Genomic DNA, 16131 nt, shown 5'->3' with positions numbered 1-16131 from the left:
CACAGGGGCAATGAATCCCCCTGTGGGCACCCCAGCCTCATCACACCTGCACTCCCAGGGGCAAGAAGGGCTGGGGGGACAGAGGGAAGGTGCTGCCTGCTATTATCCCACAGGGAGCCCTGCATGTCCCTGCTGGCACCTTGGCAGTAGTGGTGCATGGCAACGTCCCAGCGTGGTGCCCAGGGACAAACTGTGCCAGGGAGTGGCCCTCCTCCCCCCCAGCAGGGCTCCCACATGCTGGGGCTCCCGGGTGACAGAGCCATCAGCCGTGGGCTGGGGGAGGCAGGCCAGAGCAAGGGCCAGGGGCACCTTTCACATCTTGGCCCCCTTCGCAGCCCCTCGGTGCCGGAGAAAAGCTCGGATACAGTGTGGCTAGAAAGACGTATTTATTGCGACATCGGTTTGCAACCAGCACTCACCCCCCCACCCCCAGCAGCACCTCCAGACCCACGCACATGCCCTTGACCCTGCTGCGATGCCTCCATGGCCAGCGGGCCTCTCCCTGCGGCCACAAGCCCTCTCCCCTTTGCAGGCAGGTTCATTGGGGCTGTGGGCTGGGCTCCCGCCGTGCCAGGAGCTGCACGGAGTAAAGACCAGGAGCCGGATTCAGGGTCCTTCAGCAGTGTAAGCCACCAGCTGGGATCTCCGAGCAGTCACAAGGCTCTCAGAATGCCGGGGAGAGAGCGGGGTCAGCCCCCCCAAGCACACGGCGATGCCCGTGCCCTCTGCTCTTACCGCGCCCCCTCGGTGCCAGCCCGGACACCCTGGGAGCCGGGAGAGGTGCCAGCCTGGTTCCCCCTGCAGCCACTACACGTATCCTGTCAGGTTGTAGGAATTGACTTCACTCTTGGTCTTCTGCACCTGGCTGGCAGAGGACTGGGGGCTCTTGCTCGCCAGCAGCTGGGGCTGGTAGGCGCTGGAGTAGGCGGTGGTGGCGCCCCGGGCAGGGCAGGAGGTGCAGAGGATGAAGCCGCCGACGAGGGAGAGGAGGGAGGAGATGATGCCGAGGTAAAGAGCCTCCCCGAGCTCGAACTTCATGCTGTCGGGGATGACGGGGTTGCGGAAATCCCGCAGCACCACGTGGATGTTCCACACCAGCGGGATGAAGCACAGCAGCCCCCCGAGGACGAAGACCACGCCGCCCACCACCGCCAAGCGGTCCTTGCCCGGCGAGCCCTGGCTGAACACGGTGCACCTCATGCCGAAGACGGAGAGCAGGCAGGCCAGCGAGGACACGGCGCAGGAGCTCACCATGAGCGCCTGGGCCGCCTGGATGTCGGCGGGCAGGTTGAGCAGGGAGCTGTAGATGTCGCACTGGGTGATGCCCGTGCTGTACGTGGCGCACTCCATCCACAGCCCTTTGGTGAAGCTGATGGCTGTCACGATGCTGGAGCCGATGTAGGAGCTGGTTTTCCAGCTGGGCAGCAGCGTGGTCGTCAGCGTGCCGATGTAGCCCAGGAAGGCCACGGTGTAGCCCAGCAGCTGGAGCCCCATGGACACCATGGTGGGGGCTGCTTGTCACCTCTGTCGCTGGCCGAGGCTCGCAGCTTGTCGCCCAGGTCCCTCCCGTTTACTCACGTTCCCATGGCCCGGCGAGAGGCTCCGCTCGCAGCTCTGCAGCTCCACCCCGCTGCCGGGGGTGCCGGTTTTGTGCGGGGTGGGAGCCGCGGGGAGTTACCTGCGGGAGCGGAAAGCAATCCCTCCCGATTAACGATTGACCCGAGCCCGTGGAGGAGCGCCAGGCGCCCTTTCACCCCCGCTATCTCCCCAGGCAGGCTCCAGAGGCAGAGCAGCGCTGCCCAGGACGGACGCCAAAGCCCTCCCCTGCACTGACGCCGCGGGCAGGGATGGAGAGCCAGCTGCTGCTGTGGGGAAAGAGCCCACTGCCTTCCTCCAGGTCCCTTGTCTTCTGTGACGCCTCGAGCTGAGGAAGCCAAAAAGCTACGGCTGCACTGTGCTATTTGGGACCTGATGGAGGTGACTGCAGGTGGTGAAGCCAAAGCTCCCCCAGCTGAAAAAAAAGGGATGGCACCTTGTCCCATCTGCATGGGGCTCACCCGAGGCATCTGCAGCCACCCACGACCCACCCAGAGCAGCTGAGGCTCCTTTGGCACAAAGGGACACGGCCAGCTGAGATTGAACCGTGGATATCAGCCTTTCTGTGCTGCTGGGGACAAGGATGGAGAGGGATGCATGTGACAGTGACACCTGCATCCTCAGCAGAGCCTGGAGGCCCGCAGAGGGCAGAATTACATCAGGGCTGGCATCTCCTTTGGGATGCTTTGTGGAAGCATGCCAGCCAAGCAGGGTGACCTGTCCTGTGGAGGGGTGACCTGTCCTGTGGAGGGGTGAGCAGTTCGGGGTGCAGCTCCTCTGGGATTTTGTGTCAGTGCCACCTCCCGCCCACAGCCCTGTACACAGGCCGGGGGAGGTTGGCACAGGTGGTGGAGAGGGTTGGTTTGTTTTCCCTCTGCTTTGTTTAAAAATTCCTCCTTCTGTGGTGCCTTGCGAAACCGGGCTGAGCCCGGCACCGCGGCCAGTGGCCTCGCTCCCCCTGGGAGCGCTCCTGGCTGAGCGTGCTGCCACCACCCGGGGCCTGCCCCTGCTCCTGTCCCCCCCGCTGCCACCTCAAATGCTCGGCACCAAAGTTTGCCAGCTTTCTGTCTGCTCTCCTGTGCTCTCACCAAGACCTCCCACACCTAGAGAAGAAAAACCTGGGTGCTCAGGGTGCCAGCAGAAGGTGAGGGAGGGGGCTCTGAGGTACTTACAGAGGTGGCTGGAGGTGCAGGGTGGGACCCAGGGTGGCTGCAGCCAGGGGTCAGCCAGGACTGGAGGCGGCGGCTCGGGGCAGGGTGAGCAGCCAGGGCCCCAGCCCAGGGGATCAGGGGCTGCAATTGTTCAGCTACAGCTTTGCACAATCCACCTGCAAATCTCCTGGATCAGAGGCTTATTGCAGATCAGAATTAAACCCTTTGGGTGTCGGGAAGGATTGGGGAGCTGGGATGCCCAACGCTTTGCTGGTTGTCTATGAATTATTGGGGTAGGTTCACCTAATGGGTTCAGGTTTGAGGCTTGCTGTCATCCTTCTGGACAGCCTTAGTGGCTGGCAGGTGACTGTGCCACCATCCCTGTGTCCACTCTGGGCTGTGCTGCCTGTATTGGGGTTCGAGGGGCAGTGAAACACCAGCAGGTTGAGCTCCCCACTCCTCAGAGCCAGCCTGAACTTTTGGTTTACTCTTCCTGGCCCTGCTTGTCCTCCACGGGGTTTGTTGTTGTAAGACTGCTGGCCCAAATGAGGAGCAAATGGGGAAGGTAATGAGAGCTGTGCTGGCCCCGTGCCCCCTCCTGCTCACCGGCTGCCACAGATGGAGAGGGGCAGGCAGGGCCTCTGGTGACAAATTGTGCTCAGAGCTGAGCAGGGTCCGGCCGGCGTTTGCACAGCGGTGTTTGGATGCTGATAGCAGAGCTACAGCAGGGACCATTTGCTATTTTCTTTCCTTGTCCCAAATTGAAACTCTCCTAGGAGCTGCCAGTGGCACTTTTCTTTGAGTGCTTGGGCAGGAGCAGTGGGCAGGGACAGGATGAGTGGCCCTGCTGGGGCCAGGGGCTGCATCAGCCTTGCACCCTCACATTGAGGAGCTTTTCTGTCCCTCCTGCTGTGGTCCACATCTCAAAAACTCAAAGGAGAGGGCAGGGAACACTGGCAAGTGCTTGCTCTCCTATCTGTGGAAATGGGATCTGGCAGCTCCCTGAGGTGATGGGCCATGGGTGCCTGAGCAAGACCATTGCCCTGATAGCGCCTGGGGTCCATCCCTGCCACGTGTCCTCCCTCCCTGTCTGCTCTTGAGCCTCTCTCAAGCCATCAGTTGCCTCCTGGTGGCTCTGTGCTTGTCACCACTGTAGCCCATTACTGTCCTTGTGATGCCCTTTGTGCTGTCCCCAACACAAGCCCAGCACACTGTGCCCATGGCATGCCCAACACACAGTCCCATCCCATGCCCACTGCACTGTCCCAATCCCATACCCATCTGCCCCACCATTTCCCATCCCTTTCCCATCTCCCTTGCCTCCCTTATGCAAATGGCTACAAAGAGCACTTAATCATCCTTGTTAATTGTCTCTACCCTCCCCTGTTCCCCCCCGGGGATTTTCTCACAAATGGTGTCCAAATTTTCCCTTTTGTGTTTTGCTTTTCCACCAGAGATCGCAGTCCCTCCGCCCCCAGCCTCCCCTCGGCCCTCTGTTTACACAACTGGGACGAATTTCACACCGCTGTCCCCACAGCCCCAAAGAATTTGTGAGTCACCGGCCGAGGCAGAGCTATAAATGTGTCCCCACCGAGGGTCTGCAGTGTCACAAGGAACAGCATCTCCTGCCACCATGCAAGCTGCTGCCTGTTGCCTGACTGCCCACGGGCTCCGGGTGCCGGTGCCCAGTGCCTGCCCACCCCCGGGGCTGGAGCAAGGGGCAAGGTACTGGGGGGAATGGGGCGGGCAGGAGGGTGAGGAAGGTGGGATGGGAAAGCGCCAGCTGGGTTTGGGTGAAGGCTGCGGAGCTGGGGACACTCTGATGCCAGCGGCCGTGGGTGGCACAGAGGTGCTGGCACCCGGGCAGGGCTGGCCGGGAGGGTGATGCTGTGGGGCTGCCTCACCCGAGCAAGGCAAAGGGAGCGGGCCAGGGTGGGTGGCTGTGGCACTGAAGCTGCTTTCTCTGTCTCTCCCCTAGAGCCCTTCCTCTCTGGAGACCGTGGCTGCCCCGAGCCCAGGAGGGACCCGCGCCACGGCGGGAGGAGATGGACGCTGTGAGTTTGGCACTGTCCCCATGCCCGTGGGGTCCCTGCTGGCACACAACCACCCTCTCAGTCACTTTGTCCCACGGAGTCCTTTGTCCCAGGGCCGTGCCGTGCCCAGCTCCCCTGGAGCACCGGCGGAGCCTCTGAGGGGACACGGCCACAGCAGCCCTGAGGGGGCCGCCTGTTCCCAGCCGGGCGGGCATTCCTCAGGGCGTTAGCGGCATGCCTGGGCACCCGCTCTGGAGCACGGGGCAGAGATTACACTGGCAAAAAGCCCGTCAGGAGGGTGTGGGGGTAGATGCCAGCTTCCCTGCGGTGCTGCGAGCCCTTCAGCTCGGGGGCAGGGGAGGGGGGAGTCGCTGTGTGTGTGGCACCCCGGTGCCAGCCCGGGCAGCGGGAGCCCGGTACCACCCGGCTGTGTCTCCCCAGGCTCGGGCAGCGGAGGGGCACGGCGGTCCCAGCAAAGCGCTGGCGTTCTTCCAGCACCCGGTCAGGTACGTGCCCTGGCCCCGGGGCCGCGGGCGGGCGCGAGGGCGCGGCGGGCGGGGGCTCACTCCGGCTCTCCCCACACAGGCTCCTCTGGCCCAAGTCCAAGGCCTTTGACCACCTGTACAGCGTGGGGGAGAAGCTGCTGGAGAACTTCCCGGTGCAGGCCACCCTCTTCTTTTATGAGGACTCGGGCAGCGAGGAGGAGGATGAGGAGGAGGAAGAAGAAGAGAGGGATGATGAAGAGGAGGAGGCGGCAGGGGATATGACCGCGGGGCACCCGCGGAATGCTGGCAGCCCCGACCCCAGCAGTCCGGCGTGAGGCAACAGGCAGGGGAAGGCAGACAGCGCTGCGTGCGGCAGCGGGGCCATACCCGCCCGGAGCTCCGGCCAACCCCCGGGGCCGCCCCCGGGCCGCGCCCGCTCTCCGCGAAACCACGGCGGAGCTCAGGACTACAGCTCCCAGCGACCATCGCGGCACCGCCCGGCAGCTGCAGCCCGCTCTGATTGGCTGCCGATCCGTCCCGAGCAGAGGGAGGAGCGCGTGGTCCCGCCCACCCTCCCGCCCCGCATCCCCATTGCAAGAGGAAGGCGGCGCGCGCGGGCCGCGGAAGGACGCGATTGGTCGAGGGGCGGGAGGGGGCGTGTCGGGGGCGGGGCCTCCCCTCCCCTGCCCGTCGGCGGGAGGGAGAGGCTGCGGCGGGCGCGGGGCCGCCATGAGGTACCGGCGGGGCGCGGGGTGCGGCCGCGGGGCTGGGGGGAGGACAGCTGAGCCCTGGGACCGCGGCTGCGGGGCTGGAGCGGGGATGAAGGGGCTGGTACCGCGGAGAGGGGAGCCGGGAGCGCTGGGACTGGCGCGGCGTGTCTGGGCGCGCGGCGAACAGAGAGCGGCGGAGACGAGGAGGACGTGTCGGTGGGGCGGAGGGTGGGGCTGGAAGGACCCCGCACAGCCGGGGAGGTGGGGCTGGAGGACCCCGCTGTGGGGTGACAGGGGACATGGGGGTCCCTGTTGTAGGGTGGCAGGTGAGCTAGGGGACCCCGCTATAGGGTGGCAGGTGAGCTAGGGGACCCCGCTATAGGGTGGCAAGTGAGGAAGGGGACCCCACTATAGGGTGCCGGCTGAACTAGGGAGCCCCACCATGGGATGGCAGGTGAGCTAGGGGACCCCGCTATGGGGTGGCAGGTGAGCTAGGGAGCCCTGCTATGGGGTGGCAGGTGAGCTAGGGAGCCCTGCTATGGGGTGACAGGTGAGGAAGGAGGGGGACCCCGCTGTGGTGTGACAGGTAGGCAGAGGGGCTCTGCCATGGGGTGGCAGGTAAACTGAGGGTCCCTGTTGTGGGGTCACAGGTCAGCTGGGGATCTCAGCTGTGGGGTGACACTTAGGCTTGAGGGCTCTGCTGTGGGGTGGCACCGAAGGCTGAGGGAGGACTGGAAAGCCCCTTCACACCTGGGCAGGTGGGCTGGGGGTCCCTGCTGCAGGGTGACAGTTAGGCTGGGGGTCCCTGCTGCAGGGTGACAGGTGAGCTGGGGGTCCCAGCCGTGGGGTGACAGATGAGCTGGGGGTCCCAGCCGTGGGGTGGCTCTGGGAGCCGAGCGCAGTGGGGATCATTGGGAGCTGGGTTTGGGCACAGAGGGGCCGGAGTGGCACTGCCAGGGCAGCGTGACAGCAGCCAGGGAGCAGGGTGGGGTGTGACGGCTGTTTTGGGAGGGCGAGGCTTCCTGCCCTGTCAAGCGTAGCCGGCCGTAGCCTCTTCTCCTCGCCGTGGATCTTGGCACGGAACAGCCCCAATATTGCTGGCATCCAGCTGGCACCGCGGCTACGTGATGCTGCCACTGTCAGCACCCTCCCTGCGCGCCGTGGCGCGGCACGGGGGGCTCGGGGGGACTGGGCCACCCCCAGGCTGTCGAGGAGGTGCCACCTCCCAGTGTGGACCCCCGTGTCCCCTCGGGGTCCGCGGGGAGCCGGCTCCAGGCACGCTCCGTGTTTTCCCGGCACGATTTCCTCCTTTGGCAGCAGTGACGGGAGCGGGGGCGGAGATGGGGGGAGCCTGGGGGAGACACAAATGTGCGACTGCAGCATCCTCACTCCCATGGCTGCATCCCTCGCGCCTCCTCACGGTTGCCTTAGCAACCTCCTATCGATGGGGTATTTATAGAGGATGGGAAGCCGGAGGGGGGGCATCGGGAATGGGTGGGCGTCTGCTAGGTCAGCCTCCAGCTTCAGGCTTCTCTCGGCTTGCGTGGGGGCAGGAGGGATGCTGCTCCCCTTGGCGTCAGTGTGTGCGCTGCTCCAGCTTTTCCTGCTCGCTGGAGCCAGGGGAGGTGGCCAGGAATTTGCATGTGGAAATAAAAATAAGCGGCTGGGACGTCTGCCCTTCTCACCGGCATTGTTTGTGCTTGGAGGCTTGTGTGCAGCTCCCTGATTGTGGCACTGGGTGCATTGACACAGATACGTGGAAGAAAGTAAAAGAGTGTAAATTAAATGAAACGGCATTAAATTTGTGGTCTGTTGTGTGACGTGAGAATATCCTTCTTTCTGTGTCTTTGTTCTCCTGTCCATCAGAGGGGGAGGATGCCTGTAACAAGGAGGGTTTGTGTGGAAACTGTGGCATGTGCTCTGTGCCGTGCTTTCTTTAATCCTGGGGCTTTGGGTCTCTTTGTAAAAACTGATGAAAGCAGAAGTGGGTCAGGTGGTCCCTGCTCAGAGCCTGTGGGGGAATTCATGGATCCAGAGGCCTCTCACATCCCCCAGCAGGGCTCAGAGAAGTGGGGTTGGGCTGTGGGGCACTGGAGGCAGCAGATCCCTCCCTTCTGGTACTCTGCTGCTTTCCCGCACTCCTGCTTCCACTCCAGACTGAGGTTTGCAATCTGAGCTTCCCAAAGTGTTGGGAAGAAGCTGCTTTCTCTCTCTGGACACAGCTCCAGGCTTGCATGCCCTCTTGGCACTTGGAGGTGTAGGAGCCTTGGAAAGCACAGCAAACCTGATGCTGGCAGGGACAGGTGCTGCATTTACTGGAAGGTGGCTGTTGTGAGGTGTGCTGGCATGCAGCATCAGCCCTTCTGGCTGTTCCTGCCTTTCATGTGAAAGGAGAAGTGTGTTTCCAGCCCCCCTGAGAACAGCTCTGTGCTGTCCCTCACCTCACTCCAGCACAGCAGATCCAAGTGCTTTGGGGATAACTGGATATCTGAAGTCCTGGGCCTGAGACCAGCATGTGGTTTAGTTCCTGCTGTTTCTAACCATGCCTGCTCCTTCACCTGCAATAAATCCCTGCAGGAGCTGGGCAGTCCTGTCCGCTCTGACTCCTGACAGAGTTGTGGCTTTGCCACAGCAAGTGTCACAGCAATAGTCAGCCAGGGCACTCTGATCTGTGGGGCATTGAGCACAGGGAGAAGACAAAGCATGGAAAACAAGCAGGTATCCTCTGCTTCTGCAGGGCTTCATGGAACTTCTGTGGGGTTTTGTTTAGTTCAGTCTTGCTTTTGAAGCACAAAAATTGCTTGTCCAGCTGGAGAGCTGTTGTCCTGGGTGTGCAGGCAGCTCTGTCACTCTTGCTGCTGCCCTTAGCTTGGCCCAACCACCAGATTGTGGGTAGGAGTTGCAGAAGTGAGAACTGGCACGTCTGTGAAGTTGCTCTAAAAATAAGATGATTGCTTCACCTGTATCCATCAATCTCTTGTGGAAGGGAAGAGCACCAGGCTGCTCCCAGCAGTCTGTGACATGCAGGTCATCTCATCTGCTGGTGAGAAATGGAGCCTATCCCTCATCCAGTTTTTCCTTCATCCAGTCTGCAAGGGCCCTGCTTCTCCCTAGGAGCTGAGGGTGCCCTGAGCCCCTCCAGCCACCCCAGGCAGGTGAGGAGCAGGGAGGCAGCTGGAGTGTTTGGCTCTCTGCAGGGGCACTGCTGGGCTGGGATCTGTGGTGGGTCCACCACTCAGCACCATGCTTTCTGCATGAATCTGATCCTGGGTGATGGAGGCTTGGGCTTTGAAACTGGGTTGGAAATTTAAGCTGTCAGTGACTCTCTGTTTTCTTCCCTGCAGGTAGGCAGGAGCCCCCCTTGGCCGAGTGAGGCAGCATGGCAAGTAAGTGGTCCCAGGCAAGGCGGAGAGGTGCCGGTGGTGCTGGAGAGAAGGGGGATGTTTGACAGCCACCTCTCAACAAAGGGGTGCCTGTGCATTTTGGGGGGTGTTATCCTCTCTGGGGAGCAGCTCCCATCAGCTGTTGGCCCTGGGTGAGGTCTGAGGTCTGGCCTGACTTGTGCTTCTCTCTCCCCTCTGCAAGGTGGGAGTCGAGAGGAGGTGCTGAAGGTCTGACCTCTGCAGCATTTCTGTCTCTGTGTGATGCTTGCTGTGCAGGACAGGCCTCCCCAGGGCTCTCTGGGCTGCCTGTCTGCTCTGACATCTCTCATCAGCAGTGCTCCTCATGCCCATGCCCACCCTGGGGGCCACACTGCCCTGTGTGCCCGGTGGCACCGGGGCTCTGCGTTCTGTGCACGCTGCCGAGCTCAGCCCCACCCCGAGCTTGCTGTGCCACACCCAGAACACTGCTGGGCCAGCACTAAAGATGGGCTGAGCCTGGCAAGGCTGCAGAGAGGTGTGGGGCCTGTCCAGAGCTGGGCTCAAGCCTCCCTCTGGCTCTCCTGGGCAGCCTGCACGAAGGCTGCGTGCCCAGGTGTGATGGGAGCATAAGGAGGACAGCAGTGGTGAAGGGGAGATGGAGAGATCTGACTGGGATCTCAGGATTTGCTCCGAGTGCCACCAGAGCCAGCTGTGAAGGTGGAGGCAGTAGCCACGCTGGGGAGGAGGACCCCAGGGATGACAGGTATGCCTTCTTTCATTATCTGTGCTCTGCTGGTGCGGGAGGGAGCAGAGATCTGCAGGCAGTGTTTTTAAAAGGCTGCTTTAATCTTCAGTTAATGAGGAGGGTGCCCAGCTGGGTCCCTGCCTTCCTCCACTGCCGCCTTTTCTCCTTCCCCGAGCTCAGGTGCTGGCTCACCAGCATGTCCTGGTGGTGGAAGGTGTCCCCTGTGGTGGCAGTGTCCCCTTCACGGTGACCCTGATGTGCAGGGGGTGGATGTGGTGATGGGCAGGTTCTCCACCACAAGCTCCCTGCCATCCCTGGAGGCAAGGAAGGCATAGTCCTTCCCCAGAGAAGCAGCCCCCCAAGCAGGGCAGCTGAGACATGGCGTGGTGTCCACCAGGGGCCAGCAGCACCTCAGGAAAGCCAGCAGGGCTGAGGTGAACCCAGCCCGTGCTCCTGCTTCCCCTGCCTAAAAGCTCTGATCTTTCCTGAGCACCGGTTCTCCAGCTGGTGTGGGGAGGCTTGGAGAGGCACAGGGGATCAGCACTGAGCCTGCTGGGCATTGTCAGGTCCCCTCAGCCCCCTGGTTTGTTTGGGGACAGCACCTGCCTGGCTGGCTGCTCTTCATGTCAGCTGGGGATCCAGTAGAGATGACAGGCTCGTTTCCTGAGGGCCACTGCTTTTCCTGCTCTGGTCCTGAGCCACTTTGCACTTTCAAGGGAAGGGAGCAGTGACTCAGTTTCTGCTCTCCTACCATTTCTATGTCCCCGAGGGAAATTGCATGTGGGGAAAAACACACACCTCTGTCACAGCATGCTTGCAGTTAGGACAGTGCTTTTGATACCTGCCTGCCTGTGTGTCTGTTTTTATTTCCTACCTTAGTGGCCAGCTCAGCATGGCAAAGCAGGGAAGGGGTCCAGTGACTGCTTTCTGCAGGGATGGAAAACCCTGACAGTGAGATCTGCAGCCAAGCCTGTTGCTCTAAGATTGCTGAGGAAGTTGAAATCCAAGTCTCAGGCTCAAGTGCCAAGGAGGGGAGAGTTTATACCACGGCCTGATCAAGGTGGGAGGCAAAGGAGGTGAGGCCAGACTTCTCCAGCAAAGTACAGGACATTTGCAGAGTGAATGTTGTCTTTGTAAAATTTCATCTCCTTCTGGAAAGGCTCAAGACAAGGTCAGCCTGCCAGCCTGTTCCTCTCCAGCCAGCATAGCCCTCCACAACTGTGAAAGCCAAGGCAAGCTGATCCCTGCCCTTCTGCAAGATGCCTTCTGTGCCTCTTGAAAATGCTTTTTCGGTTGTCCTTGTAAAAAAAAAAATGGTTTGCATAATAAAGTCAATTCTGAGGGAAGATCTGTGACTCACATCATTCATGCTGCTCTTCATTCACACCTCAGTGGTTCAGCCCTCTGCAAACTCTCACAGAAGCAAGGCATTAATAAATCACGAGGGGGAAATGCACCTACACAGCACAAAAGCAGCTCAGTGCCTCCAAGCCCAGGCTGGTGTAGCACAGTAGTGGTTGTTTCTTACACCATGATCTTGTCCCTGTTGATATTTCCAAATACTCCCACAAATACCTTGCTGTATTGTTTCAGCAGCAGGATACACGGAAGGTAAAGCAGAAGGAATCTTGCCTTTCTCCCTGGCAAAAGGCTCCTAAGGAAAGAAGTTGGTGGCTTTTCACTGACTGTTTTGCTTGTGAAGCCAGTATTTTGTTAGCACCAAGCTGGTCAGATGGGAGATTGTGTCCCCCTGCCTCCTCTGATACTCCTGCTGCTGTGTGAATGGGTTCACCTTGTTGATCCAGTGGAAAACAGCCTGATGGTGAAGGAGGTAAATAGGTTCCTGTGGATCACCCAGCTGAACTGATTCATCTTCCCAAGGGAAGCAGCAGGATTTTGTGGCTTGGTGGGAAGAGCTGGAAGCGGCCTAGAGCTGAGTGTGTTGAACTGCCTTGTGGAAACAGTCATGAAATGCGTGTTTGGATCCTGGAAGGATCATGTTCTGTGTGAAGTTTCTGCTCTCTGAGCAAACAGCTTTGCCTCCTGTGCTGCTGCAGGTCCTGGCAGGTGCTGGCCTCCTGCACCCCCTGGAGGTGTCCCTCCTGCAGGATATGGAGAGAGGCTTTGATGTCTCTCCTGCAGGCAGGAAGGTGCTGTTCCTGCTCCTGGCTCCAGGAGTGCATGTGCTGTGAGAAGACTTGAGGAGTCTCCCAGGTTCTGGGAGCAGCGGAAAGTTTGTGAGGCCTCTGCATCAAAACACAGTGGGGATAAGAATGTGCTGCTGTGTGAGGAGAGGCTGCTCAGGCCCCTGACTCATATCCCCCTGTGCTGTCCCTGTGTTTTGGGGATGATTGCACTTGTTGTCCTGGGCCTGGGAGAAGACAGTGGTTTCTCTGGGGTCTGAACAGAGTCCTTGATGAGCTTGCACGACCCTTAGCAGCTGGCAGCAGGGACACCAGCTCCCAGCAGGCTGTCGTGGTGAACTGTGGCCTCTGAGTCCCTCTCAGTGCTGGCCCCGTGTCCTGGCAGAGCTCTGTGTCCCAGCCCTGTGGGGCTTGCTCCCCTGGTGGGATCTCCCTTGCCCTGCAACAAAGGGGCAGAAAGATGAAATCCATTGGGGCAGAAGGTTGGAAAGAAATATTTTTGGAGTCTTTTCTCTCTTCCTCAGTTGCTCTGTGTGCCTGCAGCTGCTGCTTGTGGTCTCTAGTACCTCAGCCTTGACAGGGTGGGTCCTGGTGCCATGTCTCTGGGCAGACCCCAAGAGTCCTGTGGACCTCTGGCTCTCCTACCTGCTGTCCTACCTGACTGTAGCCCTGGTTTTTGGTGTTGGGGATGCGTGTGGTGTCAGGAAGCTGGGTTGGAAAGCTTGGCTGGGCAGAGGCCAGCGATGGGGTATGGGTACCTGTCCCTGCTCAGAATGTCTGTGCCTTGTGTGTTGCAGTGTTCTTGGGGGCCAGGAATGCCCACTCGCTCCTGAAACGCTTTCCCAGAGCCAATGGCTTCCTGGAGGAGATCCGGCAGGGCACCATCGAGCGGGAGTGCATCGAGGAGGTCTGCAGCTATGAGGAGGTCAAGGAGGTGTTTGAGAACAAGGAGAAGACGGTGCGTGTGTCCTGCATGTGTGTCCCAGGGCATGTGGGAGGGCTCACACTCAGCAGGCTGGAGACAGAGGGAAAGCACAAGGGGAACAGCCTCTCCTGTCCCTTTTGTCCTCTTCTGGCTGCAGGCAGCATGTTGTGGCCTCACTTCCCAGCATGACTTTCCCTTCCCAGGCATTGCTTTTGCCAGGACTCCCTGCCCACAGCTGCAGGTTGAGCTGGTGTTCCCATGGCACGTGTGGCAAATCTCTGCTGTTGTCCATGATTCTCTAGGCTGGGCTTGGAGTGGAATACATTTTTCCCTGCTTGCTGTGGGATATTGAGGGATGTTCCCAGGACCTTCTGTGTTGGTCCCACAGCACCTCAGGTCGAAAGGGTGGGGGACATCCAAAATGCTGCCCCTTCTGTGGGCCTGGGGAAAGCAGTGGTTATTGCTGGTGGTGGCTGGGGTCCTTCTCCCACCTGCAGCACGTGATGGTTGTTTCCCTGTTCCCGTCACAGATGGAGTTCTGGAAAGGCTACACCAGCTCTGTGTACTCTGTCAAGGACCCCGGGCACAGCACGGAGCGCTCTGACGCTATGTACGTGGTGGTGCCCCTCTTGGGAGTGGCTCTCCTCATAGTCATCGCCCTCTTCATCATCTGGAGGTGCCAGCTGCAGAAGGCCACCCGCCACCGCCCCTCCTACGCCCAGAACCGTTACCTGGCCAGCCGGACGGGCCGCAGCCTGCCCAGGGTCATGGTGTACCGGGAGCGCTCGCAGAGCCAGGGGGAGACCCAGTACCAGCGGGAAGCCAGCAGCCGCGGGGCCGGGGATGCCCGGGCCGGGGGCACCGCCCAGGCTGACGGCGCTCTGTGCCCGCCCGAGCATTCCGTCTCCGTCCTCTCCAGACTGTCCAGCGCCACACCCCCGCCCTCCTACGAGGAGGTGACGGGCCACCCGGAGAGCAGCAGCAGCGGCGAGGAGACCAGCGTCTCCTACAATGAGCCCCCGCCCAAGTACGAGGAGATCGTGGCCACGGCCCCCGCCGCGGGCAAATAGCGGGTGTGCCTCCCTGCTGCCTCTGCACACTCTCACACTCACCCAGCCACCCTCCCTTCGCCGTGCCTGGCACCCCCTTCAGGCGTTCGTCAGGCCCCCATCTCACTTGTACAATCTGGTGCCATCACACAATAGCCTTACCCTCCTAACCAAAAATGGCTGTCCCCAGGTGGGGTGAGGCAGGGCTGGCTGTGGGATGGCTCTGGAGCCGTCTCCTGCCCCTCACTCCCCACTCACGTAAGTGCTGCAGCAGCCAGAGCAGAGCAGCAGCTTGTTCCTGGCTCAATGTGGGGCTCTCCCCATGGTGCATTTGATTTCCTCACTTCCCCCTCAAACAGACATAACATTTCCCATGTTTAGAGCAGCCTTGCTGCCTCCCTGGGCTGCTGCTCAGCCTCACCCCATGTTCTGGGCCCTGATCTGCTCAGGGCTCTGATTAGGTGATGGAGATGCAGGATTGGTGTGGCAAATTTTTGTCCATTCCTGCAGTTGGTGGGGCCAGCTCTGTGGGGAGATGGTGATTCCCCCATGTGGATTTGTTGCCGAGTGGGAGTGGGGAGCCCGGGCCACACTGTGGTGCCTGTAGGGATATTTGCTGTGTGGAGATCAGGGAGGAGCAGCTTGAAGGTGCTCTCTGATCTCCTGGATCTCTTTGGAAAGGGAGAAAGGGCTCATGGTGGTCTTGTACTTGAGGTAAGTGACTTTGGAGTAGCAGGGCCTTTTCCTGATGCTCTCTGCTCTCCCCTGTGGGTGCTGAGCAGCTGGAGGTGTGGCTGTTGCAGAGCTGGCCAAGGGGGTCCTCTCTGACCCCGAGCCAACTGTGGTTCTCATGTCTTTTAGTGATGGGGATTCAACTCTCTCCTGGAGCGTGGCCTGTCTGGTGTCTGCCCCAGAGGTGAGAGCCTGCAGACAGGCCAAACCTCCTCTCCCTGCCCCAAACCTCTCTGCCTTGCCTGGCCCCTCTCTTTGGGGCTCTTTGTCCTCCAGAGCAGGTACGGTGGAATGAGGGACCCCACTCTCCTCCTGACCTCTCAGGTGGGCTGAGTGTCCAGGGCTGTGGCCTGGAAGTCCTGCTCACAGGGACAGGAGCCGCAAGACCATGCCTTGACAGTCAGGAGCAGGGCCAAGCCCTGCTCAGGTGGTTGTGTTGCCAGGGCAGGGCAGAGCAGGGTGCTTTGCTGTGGGATCAGTGTCCCCTTTCCCTGGGCAGCTGCCTGTAGGGTCCAGGCAACGGGGCTGTCCTTCCCCAGTCACGTCTGATGGATTAATCCAAGGGTTGTGCTCCAACCCCCCAGAAGCAGCCCAGAAGCTCCCAGCACTGCCACCACCCACTGTTCACCCAGCAGCAGCCTCTCCACCAGCACCAAAAGGCTATTGTCCATCCATCAGTGGCCTGCATCCTGCCTGGCCCCAGTGATGCCCTCCAGCTGGTGCCCTCAGCCCAGAGCTGGGGCTTGCCCAGCCTGGCTGCTCCTGGGGCAGGACATGCTGGCACCTCATCTGTCCCCTCCCCAGCCTTAGCAGGGTGGGGTTATGGGGAGAGCTGACAGCTCAGGGCCAGAGCTAGAGAACAGCAGAGGGAGACACAAGGGTGCTCTGCATCCTCTGTCTTTGATGCTCGGTCATTATCCCTGCAGTTTGTATTCTGTAAAACTTGGTATATTTCTGTGCAAAAAAAAAAAAAAAAAAAAAAAAGGTATTTATTAAAAAACCCTCACTGTCTGAGTGGCACAAGGTGGCTTTTTCCCACAAAGGGTGTTGTGGGGGACAGTGACACCAATAACCCCTGCCACGGCTGCTGGACTGTCCCCAGTGAGGATGGGAGTGTTCAGGAGTGAACCCCAAACATCCAACTGGAGCCCTGAACTTCACCTGGCCATGTGGTGCACCCTCTGAGAAACCTGAAGGGT

General features: G+C 60.4%; 2 protein-coding genes across 7 annotated transcripts; one reads left to right on the top strand and one right to left on the bottom strand.

The window, feature by feature from the left end:
• Nucleotides 1–402: 402 nt before the first annotated feature.
• Nucleotides 403–1930, bottom strand: CLDN2 (claudin 2). Its single transcript, XM_054641671.2, has one exon. The coding sequence runs from the start codon at nt 1501–1503 to the stop codon at nt 808–810; it is 696 nt and encodes a 231-aa protein (XP_054497646.1). The 5' UTR covers nt 1504–1930; the 3' UTR covers nt 403–807.
• Nucleotides 1931–5876: 3946 nt separating this feature from the next.
• PRRG3 (proline rich and Gla domain 3) lies at nt 5877–15916 on the top strand. Of its 6 annotated transcripts, none has more exons than XR_013184244.1 (5): nt 6048–9130; nt 9320–9361; nt 9561–10100; nt 10962–11142; nt 11242–11428. XR_013184244.1 is itself a non-coding variant. In XM_077185923.1 (5 exons), the coding sequence occupies exons 3-5, from the start codon at nt 9355–9357 to the stop codon at nt 14219–14221; spliced, it is 708 nt and encodes a 235-aa protein (XP_077042038.1). In that variant the 5' UTR covers nt 6240–6733; nt 6766–9130; nt 9320–9354; the 3' UTR covers nt 14222–15916. The 6 variants fall into 6 exon arrangements, 4 of the variants coding, with proteins under 4 accessions (XP_077042036.1, XP_054497656.2, XP_077042038.1 ...); XM_077185923.1 differs by lacking the exons at nt 9561–10100; nt 10962–11142; nt 11242–11428 and adding exons at nt 13024–13184; nt 13682–15916 and having other exon boundaries at nt 6240–6733; nt 6766–9130; XM_077185921.1 differs by lacking the exons at nt 6048–9130; nt 9561–10100; nt 10962–11142; nt 11242–11428 and adding exons at nt 5877–5999; nt 13024–13184; nt 13682–15916.
• The last annotated feature ends 215 nt before the right edge of the window (nt 15917–16131 follow it).

This window comes from Agelaius phoeniceus, chromosome 14 (assembly GCF_051311805.1).
Source record: "Agelaius phoeniceus isolate bAgePho1 chromosome 14, bAgePho1.hap1, whole genome shotgun sequence".
NCBI classification, from domain to species: Eukaryota; Metazoa; Chordata; class Aves; order Passeriformes; family Icteridae; genus Agelaius; species Agelaius phoeniceus.
The sequence above is the reverse complement of the archived record's forward strand: the minus strand, read 5'-3'. Positions and strand labels throughout refer to the sequence as shown.

Coding starts and splice junctions, on each gene's coding strand:
- CLDN2 (XM_054641671.2), bottom strand. CDS start 1,503: ATGGTGTCCATGGGGCTCCAGCTGCTGGGCTACACCGTGGCCTTCCTG.
- PRRG3 (XM_077185921.1), top strand. Junction 13,185..13,681: donor TTGAGAACAAGGAGAAGACG/GTGCGTGTGTCC, acceptor TTCCCGTCACAG/ATGGAGTTCTGGAAAGGCTA.